Source organism: Lampetra fluviatilis, chromosome 5 (genome assembly GCF_964198595.1).
Source record: "Lampetra fluviatilis chromosome 5, kcLamFluv1.1, whole genome shotgun sequence".
Classification (NCBI taxonomy): domain Eukaryota; kingdom Metazoa; phylum Chordata; class Hyperoartia; order Petromyzontiformes; family Petromyzontidae; genus Lampetra; species Lampetra fluviatilis.
This window is the reverse complement of record NC_136279.1, coordinates 24,303,824-24,315,743: the sequence shown is the minus strand read 5'-3', so window position 1 is coordinate 24,315,743 and position 11,920 is coordinate 24,303,824. Positions and strand designations below refer to the sequence as shown.

General features: G+C 52.6%; 1 protein-coding gene across 1 annotated transcript; it reads left to right on the top strand.

The window, feature by feature from the left end:
- Positions 1-874: 874 nt before the first annotated feature.
- LYRM1 (LYR motif containing 1) lies at positions 875-4,072 on the top strand. The gene is made up of 4 exons (XM_078856245.1): positions 875-1,602; positions 2,078-2,138; positions 2,336-2,367; positions 3,320-4,072. The coding sequence occupies exons 1-4, from the start codon at positions 1,444-1,446 to the stop codon at positions 3,431-3,433; spliced, it is 366 nt and encodes a 121-aa protein (XP_078712371.1). The 5' UTR covers positions 875-1,443; the 3' UTR covers positions 3,434-4,072.
- Positions 4,073-11,920: the final 7,848 nt, after the last annotated feature.

Genomic DNA, 11,920 nt, shown 5'->3' with positions numbered 1-11,920 from the left:
TAAAACAATTCTGTTTTATTTTTATTATTTTATTACTTCCCTTCTACGTGACTTTACCGAAAAAACCAAGAAGATGATTTATTTATGCTAAGTATAATTACTTAGCAAATTGTATTATAGCTTTCTCTGTCGACTAGCACGTTATTTTAACATTTAACACAATTGTTGCAAGACTTTAAGCGACAAGAATGATGCTGATATCTTTAACGTGTATGTATTGTACATTAAGCAATTTACATTGTAGAGTGCATATCTTTGTAAGCATTGTTAGCTGACAAGTTTAGCCATTTTAAAAACGGAACTGCATTTATATTGTATGGATCTTACAAAGTAAATTCCTTTTTCAAATGTGTTTCTACGCTTTGCTTTTCGCATCATCTCGACTCAGCTCATCACCCTTTCGGGGTGTATAAAATTAGTACCACTTCGTGGGGAGGTCGACAACGGTTGTCCTATGCAAGGTTTTACACACAGTATATACTGTATACACCAGTCAAGTCTATCCTATATTTGTTTATTTATTTGTCCGTGACTTCTAGCTTCACTCAAATATACATCCCTTTGCCAAGCCACTGTTGGAATAAGGCTTCCTTGTGCATCCGCCACAGGGATGTCGCATTTCGGGCTCTTGGCTCAGGGCTGCAAAGTGAAGATGAGCACCGTGGAGTGGGAGACGTCTCTGGCTGACATCACGAGAGATCCTTGGGATCTCCACTGGGCGGCAGCTGTCAGTTTCTGTAACCAGAATCGATTCGCCCATTATTCAACATGCATCGATCCCATACGGTTTGAATGAATCGAAATGTTTATGGCCAGAGAATCGATGCTCTTATAACTTGCGATGTGATGCGTGGATCGAGAGCGGCAAATCGATTTGAGAATTATCGCAGAGGTCACGACCCCACGACTCTAGCGTCCTGTGTGCGTGCAGACAGATTGGTGTGTAAACGCGGCTTAATGATATGTACGCCGATTAGGACTAATTAACACGCTCGTCTTATTGTAGCTACACGTTGCACCATTTATACGTCCATATTTTTTGGTCGCGTTCAGAACGCTACGCTCCCCCGTCCCACCTGGCCTAGTTTCCTCTCCGGGAAAGAGGTGCGCTAACTCTGCGAGGCTACCTAGGCCGCAAGGGGTCTGGCTGGCGGAGGGGAGCGTCTGCTGACCCATAGGCACGAGGCACGAAGCCGCGAGTTGACTTGAGCAGGTGCAGCGATCACGGTGCGAGGCAGCGGTGCCCGTGTGGGGAGTGAAGTTGAGGTCCAGGATACAAGCGTCTGGGGATGGGGTAACTTGCTTAGGATGTCTCATTCGACGTCACGGATTTTGAATGACTGGAGTTTGAGGTTGGAGTGAGTTTTGGGCTCGGGGCTATCCGCTCGGCACGAGTTAGGTCTGCAATTTGAGTCGGTGGCAGTACCACTTCCTAGTCCCGGCATGAGCGTGTCACGCGTCGAGGTGCTGGGCCTTTATCGCCGCGTGTTCCGCCTGGCGCGGGGGTGGCGATCGCAAGGCGCCGCTGAGCCCTCGGCAGCGCTCGCCGAGGCCGAGTACATCCGCGCCGAGGCGCGGGCGCTCTTCCGCAAGAACAAGGACGTGGGTTCGCGCACTGCCTACGCGAATGTGTGCGCCACTGCATCGACGAGTTGAACATTAATCCCTCGTTTTGATTGACGATCCAGCATTGACCCGGTCAGATCGCGCCAGATACTCGATATCGCGTCCGCTCACCTGCGGACAGTTGCCTGCTCATCACTGCTCGTCTATCGTTACTACTCCCTCCGTGAACTTCACTCGTTGGTTACTACTCCCGTCTTGAGGACCCGAGTCTGGCCTACCAGACTGGCCGTTTCGTCTGATCTGCAGTGTGTTCAACCACCACACTGCAGGTCACAACAACCACTCATACGATACTGCAGCTGACACTTTCTGCTTCTTCCCTCGGACTGCTCAACTTTTCATTGCCTCCCAGCGGCTGTTTTCCACATAGAGGGCGCTTTAACACGTCGGCTTTCGCGACCAATATAGAGGGCACAGTTTATATTACAGGGTGTTGTTTCGTTTTAAACAGCTGGTGGAGCCAGAGAAAATCAAGTTCTGCATTGAGGAATGCAAAACAAGAATAGAACTCGGTAAGGAGTACATAAAATATTTGCAAAAGCCAAACAAAGATTTGAAAATTATCTTTAATGTTTTGTAATACTCTAGTTATCTTCAGTTTGAGAAACGCAAATTAGGTTATTTGTTTCACTTGGTTGTTAAATGCTCATGATATGATCATGTATGTATATGACAGCAGGAAGTGTTAACTTCTGTTGTCTCCCAACAGCACTTCATTACAAGATACCTTACCCAAGACCTGTAAGTTACTTTGGTATTTAGATGTCGATGTCTTATGTTTACAGTTTGTATGACCGGTTTTCAAGAGCATGTCAACATAAAGCTCGGCTGTAATACAAATTGGTATAATGATATGCTCATTGCAGTAATGCATTACTCGTAATTTATTTTGAGACCTATCTAACTTAATAATTTCTGTGTTAACTCTTGTTAGAATACGTTTGCAGACGAGTATTAACCAACGCTTATGTCATAAACTTGACTCATTTGTATGGTCAATGGTAGCAACTACTTTAATAAACCCTACTTGTTTGCATGGTTGGTTAATCTGTAATGTTTTTATGCTGTTCCTAATAAATTGTGTATGTACATACAATAATAGGATAAAAAAGATGTAGTCTATAGAATAGAATAACGAGATTGCTTGGGTAGGCCTTAATCTAGCAGCAGATTTATCATAACTGATGATGATATTATGGAAAGTAACACCTGATAGTATTTTGTAATGTAGGCAATAAACTTAGTTACTTTTTTTCCTACAAATATAACTGCACAGCTGTCTATGCTGAATCTCTACAAAGCTCATACTTTCAGGTGTTAATTGTCCCCAGTCTCCCGTCTTCCTTCATTCCTACCTGGGTGTACCAATCCAGCTTTGTGCATCAGCAGTAGAGTGAGCAGCTCGGAATCAAAAGGTTGCGAGTTAAAATCCTATTTGGGGGGTTGACTCAGTCCATCATTTGTCTGGGTTCGATAAGATGGCTACCACTCTTTGGGAAAGTAAACAGCAGTTGTTTTATGGAAAGACCTGCTTCTGCCATTAGGAATGAGTACCGTAATTTCCACCACTGGCTCAGGGCTACTAACATGTTAGTACCACCTCAATGTTCATTTGTACAGGAAATTACTTTGCCTTTTTCTCTATACATGCACTTTAATTTACTCATGGCTTTCCATGCTGGCGAACTTGCAGATGAACCTCCCTCCCATGGGACTTGCTGGAAAGCAGGGGCGGCAACTGAAGACTCAGGAACGTCTCCGCAAACAGGCCAAGCCCATCTACCTGCAGTCACATGACGAGACGTGAACAATTGGTATAGCCCCCCCATGCACGGCCGTGTGGCATGTAAATACCACTCTGTAATTCTCATGCATTGTACATTAAAATATCTGATTTAATCAGTAATGCTTCAATAGTGTATTTTTGGGTAAGGCAATATAAGACCCTCTGCCATCCAACATAGCGAATTAAATGATCATGTCTCGTGTACAAGTGTTTAATGTGCCAATTATTTGTTTCATTCTACTGGTAGGTTGAACAAGTTCAATTTTAGTGATGAATTACAAATTTTCACTTGAAACGACGTCACGCATCCGCAGGACAAAATCAAGGAAGTCAGAATAAAACTTTAAACATTTATTTAAACAATGTTGGAATGTTCTTTAGACAATGTTGGAATTTGTATTATTTCTGAACTCGTCCATTTTTTACACGCATGTAACATGCCTTAATTTATTTACATTTAGTATGGTTGCAGTTATATTAAAATTACATTAACGCAATTGTAAAAGGACCTGGCAGCTTCGGGTAAAGCTTGAGTTATGGTTCATAGCATTGGAATGAATATTCCGTCCAGTATAACTGGTTGTATTCTTGTTTTAACTGCATAAACTAGAACATAATATATTCTTAGGTTTTTTTCGGTAAAGTCACGTAGGTAAAACATCAAAATTAATGAAAATAAAATAAAACAAAAATCACGACGTTTCGGAGGCAACACAAGTCTCCGTCATCAGGTGGGACCGTCACAGCCGAATTAGCTGCATCAAGTGCAGCTAATAATTAGCTGCATCAAGTGCACTTGATGCAGCTAATTCGGCTGTGACGGTCCCACCTGATGACGGAGACTTGTGTTGCCCGTCACAGCCGAATTAGCTGCATCAAGTGCAGCTAATAATTAGCTGCATCAAGTGCACTTGATGCAGCTAATTCGGCTGTGACGGTCCCACCTGATGACGGAGACTTGTGTTGCCTCCGAAACGTCGTGATTTTTGTTTTATTTTATTTTATTTTCATTAATTTTGATGTTTTACCTACGTGACTTTACCGAACAAACCTAAGAATATGATTCCTTGCAGTCACGAAAGCTTCAAATCTAGAATTAGAACATAATATATTACACCTCCTTGTACCTCATGAGTACATATGTAGTACCGTTGAGGACGCGTGCACACCGGAGTAGAGGCACACGTATTTATTTCACAACAGTCACTGGGGACATACAGTACTGGAGGGGGTATCGGCCCCCTCACCCGGATAGCTGGGAACACACGGCTAGCTACCCCTAGCCTGCCTCCTAATCCTCCAATTACTGGGCTAGGGGAGGCTGTCTGGCCCGACACTGGTCAGTCGGGCTACGGTACCCGGAGTCCCAGAGTCCTGGCACCACGCCGCTGGCTCGGTCCTGCGCGGCCCTGACAAGGGCGGCGTCCCAGGGGAGTCCAGGGCTCTAGCTAGGCAGTCTTCGGTCTTCAAGAGTTTACTTAAACATTCTGCCCCGAGCCCTCTGACACATCCCCCTTTATACTCCAACCCTGCTGAGGGGTGGGGCCCCGGGCTGCCTGGTGTGGACGTCGTTGAGAGCACCCCCCCCGTGCACTCACGTAGCCCCGCCCACTGTGTTTGTTTCCCATAAGCTGCCATGCATAACGGCTCTCTCTCTAACACCCCTACACTAGTTTCCCGTGTGATCCCATACATACAGCTCCTCCGTAACACCCCTACATCACCCCCCCCTGTACAGCTCGCAGCCGTCCCGGCTGCAACCTTGACAATAAAAGTTTATTCACCCCTCGATTCCCCAGCGTGTGCCTCATTTTTACAACAATAACGCAACGAGAAGAACAACAGGAAGGGAAAATAACCCGACGCACCCCACCCCCGAATAAATACGAAATCCGTACAACCAACGTATATACATTTTTTTCCAGGAAACCCCCCAGCACACACACAACACACAGCGAACACAACATTCGTACAATGCAATGTGCCAGGAACACACCACCGACGCCGCACACAGTGAGCATAACATGTGAACGTAGACAGGAAAAAAAAAATTTCAAATTTTTTTTTTCTTTTTTTTTCCCATTTTCACTCCGTGCATCACAAGAGTCTGCGCATTTTTGCGCGCGTCCTCGCCGCAGGCCCGTCACACGGGATAACCCCGGCCGGCAGGCCGTCGAGTGGCAAGTGTTCATCTCCGAGTGAGTGTTGTTGACGTCGCAAGACCCTCGGCATCCCCCGTGGGGGTCGGCGGGCGTGAGCCCGTCACTCCCGGTGCACCTGGGGGCGGGACAGCGGCAACACGTCAGGCGAGAGCAGCGGAGACGAACTCTTTGAGTCGGTCGCCCCCCCACATGTTCGGCCACGCGCGTGTGTAGTGGGACCTCGCACCGCAACGAAGGGTTTGAGCCTGGAGGGGTGTACAAACCACCGGCGCTTCCCCCATTTAATGCGTACGCACTGAGGTCTCAGGACCTCAACCACCTCGACGGGGCCCCGCCACGGCCGCACCAGTTTTGAGGAGGTCGCGAGTGGTACCTGGGGGACAGTGCAGCCATGCCCTGTCCCCCGGCTTCCACTGTAGCACATGCGCGCGACCCAGTCTGAGGCGCTCATTAGCCCTCTGCCGCATGTCAGAATTCTGCATGGCAGCATCCCGCGCCTCTGTCAATTTTTGCAGGTTAAATTTAACATGTTCGGCCAATTGAGTTTTTCCCTGTGGCGCTGGGATCTGCAGCTGGGCCCGAACAGGTGGGTCAGGTTCGCGGCCATACATGAGGAAGAAGGGGGAAAATCCCGTCGCAGCATGGGGGGCCAATCTGTATGCTGCCAGGACCCCCTGAATTTTCAAGTCCCAATCTGTGAGTCCGAAACCTGCTGTGACAACATCGACGTGATGGTACGATGCAACCGCTCGACCATCCCGTCGGTTTGTGGGTGATATGGAGAGGTACGAATCTTTTTCGTGCCCAGGATCTCACAGACCTGTTGGAGCAATTTGCCAGAAAAATTTTTACCCTGGTCGGTCAGCAGCCGCTCGGGAGCACCTTTGTCAAGGACATATCCCTGGACAAAGGCCTCCACGATGGCTGCTGCCGACTGGTTGGCCAGGGGCCAGGCCATAGGCCAGCGCGTGAAGTACTCCACCCCGGTTAACAAATATCTATTTCCTCTGGGGGTGGCGGGGAACGGTCCCAGAATATCCAGCGCGACAAGTTCGTTCACTCGGGAGACCCTGATAGACTGCAGGGGCGGGTTCGACTCCCTCGCTGGTGGTTTCCGCTGCGCACACCTAGGGCACGACCCTAACAGATCCCCGACATCTCTTGTCATGCCCGGCCAAAAAAAATCAAGTTGGAGCAAGGCCAGGGTCTTTTGGGTTCCCAGGTGGAGGAGGCGCTCGTGAGCGGCCCACACCACCCTACCCCGTAACCCCGAAGGGACCACCAGCCGGTGTCGATGAGATTTCCCGTCCCAATGCATTAACAACCCACCGAGCATTTCCCATGCGTCGGCATCACCCCTCCCCCACCCCCGGTCCCCGACGCGGCGGCGCAACGCAAGGAGGGAGGTATCTTCCATCTGCAAACGCCCCCATTCCGTGGCAGGCAACCCCAACAGGGAATCAGATCCCTGCTGTGCGATGGAATTCGTCATTGACGCTGCGTCGTCAGCAGCCGCCAAGACCGGAACAGGCATTTCACCAGGATGCCTGTGTAATGTAGTAACTCGGCGGGAGACGACTTCACGGGTAACACACTCTTTATTTTACCAAACTCGTTTATAGGTGACTAACACCTACTTTGTATCTCGGGTGACAAACACCCACTTAGTATCTCGGGTGACAAACACCCACTTAGTATCTCGGGTGACAAACACCCACTTAGTATCTCGGGTGACAAACACCCACTTAGCTACTCGGCGACTAACGCCACTGAGCTACTCGGGTGACCAACACCCACTTAGCTACTCGGCGACTAACGCCACTGAGCTACTCGGGTGACCAACACCCACTTAGCTACTCGGCGACTAACGCCACTGAGCTACTCGGGACACTCCCTGCCCGGGGTATCCGTCTTGACTGTGGGTCCCCAGCCCGACACACGTGGGCATCGGACCCCGGGTCCCACAGCCTCGCCTCCGAGCCACACAGGGCCCCGGTCCCCACAAGGACGGCGGGACTAGGGGTCTCGGGGCACTAGGTCTTCAGCTCCGTCTTCGGGTCTTCAACTGGGTAACTCTCCCCGAGTGCTCTCGCGCGTCCCCCTTTATACCCCACCTGCGGACGTCGCTGCGAGCACCCATCTTATTCGACCAATCACTCGGCGCTGGCTACGATCCTGTTTTCCCACATCTCATCGTGCCTCACCGCCCACGCCGCGCCGCCCCGTCATCTGTCACTCCCGGCGCGCGCGTCCACACCACGCCCACAACGCGTGCCCAACCCCGCACCCCGCGCCCCCCCGTGATCCATCACTGTCACAGTCGGCGCACGTCAACACCACCACTACATCACCCCCTACCACATAGCTCGCAGCCGACCCGGCTGCAATAAAAATATACAAACCGCCCTGTGTGCCCCGTAACACAACACAACAACAAGAACAACTACCATCCGCAACCATCAACCAATGCCACCGCGACAATAGAACAATATATACAAACCGGCGAGTGACAATAGCAATGTGTATGCAGAAAGAAAAATAAATGGAAATTTTTTTTTTTTCTTTTTCGACTCGTGCAGCGTCCCATTCTTTCCGAGCGTCCCTACAACGGGACATTACCCCGGCAGAGGGGAACACCGGGCGAGCTCGGTGTTGAAAAAAAAAAACGTCTTCATGAAAATTGTTGTGCCTTAGCCCGAGTCCGCCTTGCCGGTCCGTCGTACGGCACCAGACGCGGTTGAACGTCCGGTGGTGCCGGCGGTTCAGGAAGACATCGGCCAGGCATCGAGGACCCGTGCGTGCCGCGGGGTTCAGGCTCCCGACGGTCAGCAGCCGTCAAGGCCGAGGCACCGGGTTTTGTTGGGATGACTTGTGGGCCTGGTCGTCGTCCCGACGTGGTCCTGTGGCGCGCTGACGCGGGGCCCGGCACCCGGCTGCGACGTGACCCCGAAGGCCGCAGTTGTAGCAGACGACGGACGTCGTAGGTTTCGGTTGCTCCAGCTTGCGGGGTGAACGTGTGGGCGAACGACCTCCCGTTCTCCACTCCCCCGGACGCGATGCAGCGAAGGCCTGCTCCTGATCCGCAGCTGGCTGAGGTTCGGCGATCGTGGCGGCCAGTACCGCGTTCCCCGCCAAATTGCAGACGACCCCCGGCTTGCGTTTGAGGACCTCGTACGCGTGAATGCTCGTGGCGATCGCCAGGGAGCAGATATCCATCTCGTCCCCCACATTGATGGGGACCCCCAACTCGTGGGCCAACGCCAGCAGCTGCTCCGTCACCATGGCGTCCTTCCCCTCCTTATCCATGCGGGGAAAAGCTGCGTCCGCCAAGGCGAGCAGTGCCGTGCGATAGGCGAGCGTCGTTTCTCCAGCCACCTTCCGCCGATCGTAGAACTGGTGGCGACACGTGGAGGGCGGTCCGAACACCTTCGCCATCAGGTGTAGTGCGGCCTGGAGCGTAGAGCGGGACGACCTTGCAGCAGATGTGAAGGCTGCAAGCGCGTCGTCGTCGAGCATCGCTGGCAACGCACGCAGGGCAGTGGTGTCGGACCACCCCGACATCTCCTGATGAGCGAGGAACCTTCGTTGGAAGGCTCCCCAGTCGCCCCCATCCGCCTTGAACGCCGACAGCGCGGGCAATCTTTGCTGGAGGACCCGATCGTCGTCGACGTCGGAGAGATTTTCCCGCGCTCCGCTGTAGTTGTGTAAAATGTCGGCTCGGTTGTCAGGCGCAAAATGGAGAGCTCCGGTGCGCGCTGATGATGTGGGCTGCGCTGAGCGGAGGTCTCCGGTCACGTGGTGTCCGTGTTTCCCGCCAATCGATGGCGGCCCCCCAAAAACGGCGGCAACTTCCAGACTTTTGGCGCGAAGCGCCTTTTGGCGGGATTCCTCCAACGTCGCTTCCTCCACCAACCCCGCAGCCGTTTTCCCGCTCGCCGGAACGGAGATGTCAGCCAAGACAGCGGCGGCGGCGAGTAGCAACTCCGCCAACCGGGAGTGCGCGTCTTGGAGGCTGGTGTCGGAGGCAAGCGGAGCGTCGGCCATCACCGCGAAGTGCTGCATCGGCGGCAACTCCTCGTCCTCTCCTCCCGAGGTTGGTGTCCCCGGTACGCCGTCGTCGTCCCGACCTCGCTCGTGGGTACGGGTAGTCTTCCTAGTGTCCATTCTTCTTGAAGACAGGTTCACTTCTGACGCCAGTTGTAATGTAGTAACTCGGCGGGAGACGACTTCACGGGTAACACACTCTTTATTTTACCAAACTCGTTCACAGGTGACTAACACCTACTTTGTATCTCGGGTGACAAACACCCACTTAGTATCTCGGGTGACAAACACCCACTTAGTATCTCGGGTGACAAACACCCACTTAGTATCTCGGGTGACAAACACCCACTTAGCTACTCGGCGACTAACGCCACTGAGCTACTCGGGTGACCAACACCCACTTAGCTACTCGGCGACTAACGCCACTGAGCTACTCGGGTGACCAACACCCACTTAGCTACTCGGCGACTAACGCCACTGAGCTACTCGGGACACTCCCTGCCCGGGGTATCCGTCTTGACTGTGGGTCCCCAGCCCGACACACGTGGGCGTCGGACCCCGGGTCTCACAGCCTCGCCTCCGAGCCACACAGGGCCCCGGTCCCCACAAGGACGGCGGGACTAGGGGTCTCGGGGCACTAGGTCTTCAGCTCCGTCTTCGGGTCTTCAACTGGGTAACTCTCCCCGAGTGCTCTCGCGCGTCCCCCTTTATACCCCACCTGCGGACGTCGCTGCGAGCACCCATCTTATTCGACCAATCACTCGGCGCTGGCTACGATCCTGTTTTCCCACATCTCATCGTGCCTCACCGCCCACGCCGCGCCGCCCCGTCATCTGTCACTCCCGGCGCGCGCGTCCACACCACGCCCACAACGCGTGCCCAACCCCGCACCCCGCGCCCCCCCGTGATCCATCACTGTCACAGTCGGCGCACGTCAACACCACCACTACATCTGCACCGACCCGACCCCAGGAGGCATGCGCATTCGGGGGTGGTTGGCATGCGCGACAGAGCGTCCGCGTTGGTGTGGCGAACGCCTTACGGTACATGGTCTCAAAATCAAAATCCTGGAGAACCTCCAGCCATCGAGACAATTGTCCCGATGGTTGTTGGACTCGCAGGGCGTACTGTAGCGCCGCATGGTCTGTACGGACGGTGAAACGCTGCCCGTACAGATATGGCCGGTACTGCTGGATGAAATAGACAATTGCCAGCAGTTCCCGACGGGTGACACAATATCGTTGCTCCGCTGGAGACAACACTCGACTACCGTACGCGACCACCCGTTCCACGCCCTCAACCACCTGGGAAAGCACGCCCCCAATACCTGTGTTGCTCGCGTCGGTATCGAGCACAAAGGGTTTTGAAAAATCGGGATAAACCAGGGGAGGGGCATTAACCAGAGCGTCCCGAAGGGAGCGGAACGCAGCCTCCTCCTGTCCCCAATGGAAGCGGACCCCCTTTGACGTCAAAGCGTGCAGGGGCTTAGCAATGGTGGCAAAGTCCGCGACAAAGCGTCGGTAATATGACGCGAAACCAACGAAGCTCCTGACCTCTCCCAACGAGGTGGGAGTCGGCCAGGAGCTGACGACTGCGTTTTGGCGGGATCGGTAGCAATACCCGAGCGTCCAACGATGTGCCCCAAATAACGTACCGATTCGTGCAATAAATTACACTTTTGGGGTCTAAATTTCAAATTAGCAGCCCGCATTTTGAGGAAAACGGCCCGCAACCTCTGGAGATGCTCGTCAAATGTTCTGCTAAAGACGATAACGTCATCCAAATAGATTAAACACGAATCCCACTGCAATCCAGCCAAAACCAATTCCATCAATCGCTGGAAAGTCGCCGGCGCCGAGTGTAATCCCATCGGCAACCGGTTAAATTGGAAGAGACCATGTGGTGTACGGAATGCAGTTTTAGGCTTAGATTCATCGTCCAGAGGAAGCTGCCAGAATCCCAAAAGCAAATCCAATGTGGAGAAGAATCGCGCCCCCGCCAAGGCGTCCAGCGATTCGTCAATACGGGGAAGCGGGTATGCGTCAGCAACGGAAATTTTGTTGAGGCGGCGAAAATCGACGCAAAACCGCAACGATCCATCCTGTTTCTTAACCAGAACGATCGGCGCCCCCCACGGGCTGGTAGAGGGAGAAAAGATGTCGGCGGCTAACATGTCATCAACAGCCGATTTGACATGGTCCTTTTCGGCGGGACTCAGCCGGAAGGGGTTTTGGCGTATGGGCGCGCTGTCACCCGTATCAATATGGTGACGCAGCAAATGGGTACAGCCTAAATCGAATTT

Bases quoted from the DNA above. Each gene is read 5' to 3' on its own strand.
- LYRM1 (XM_078856245.1), top strand. From the start codon at position 1,444: ATGAGCGTGTCACGCGTCGAGGTGCTGGGCCTTTATCGCCGCGTGTTC. The intron at 1,603-2,077 runs GTGGGTTCGCGC...CGTTTTAAACAG, and splicing joins TCTTCCGCAAGAACAAGGAC to CTGGTGGAGCCAGAGAAAAT. The intron at 2,139-2,335 runs GTAAGGAGTACA...GTCTCCCAACAG, and splicing joins CAAAACAAGAATAGAACTCG to CACTTCATTACAAGATACCT.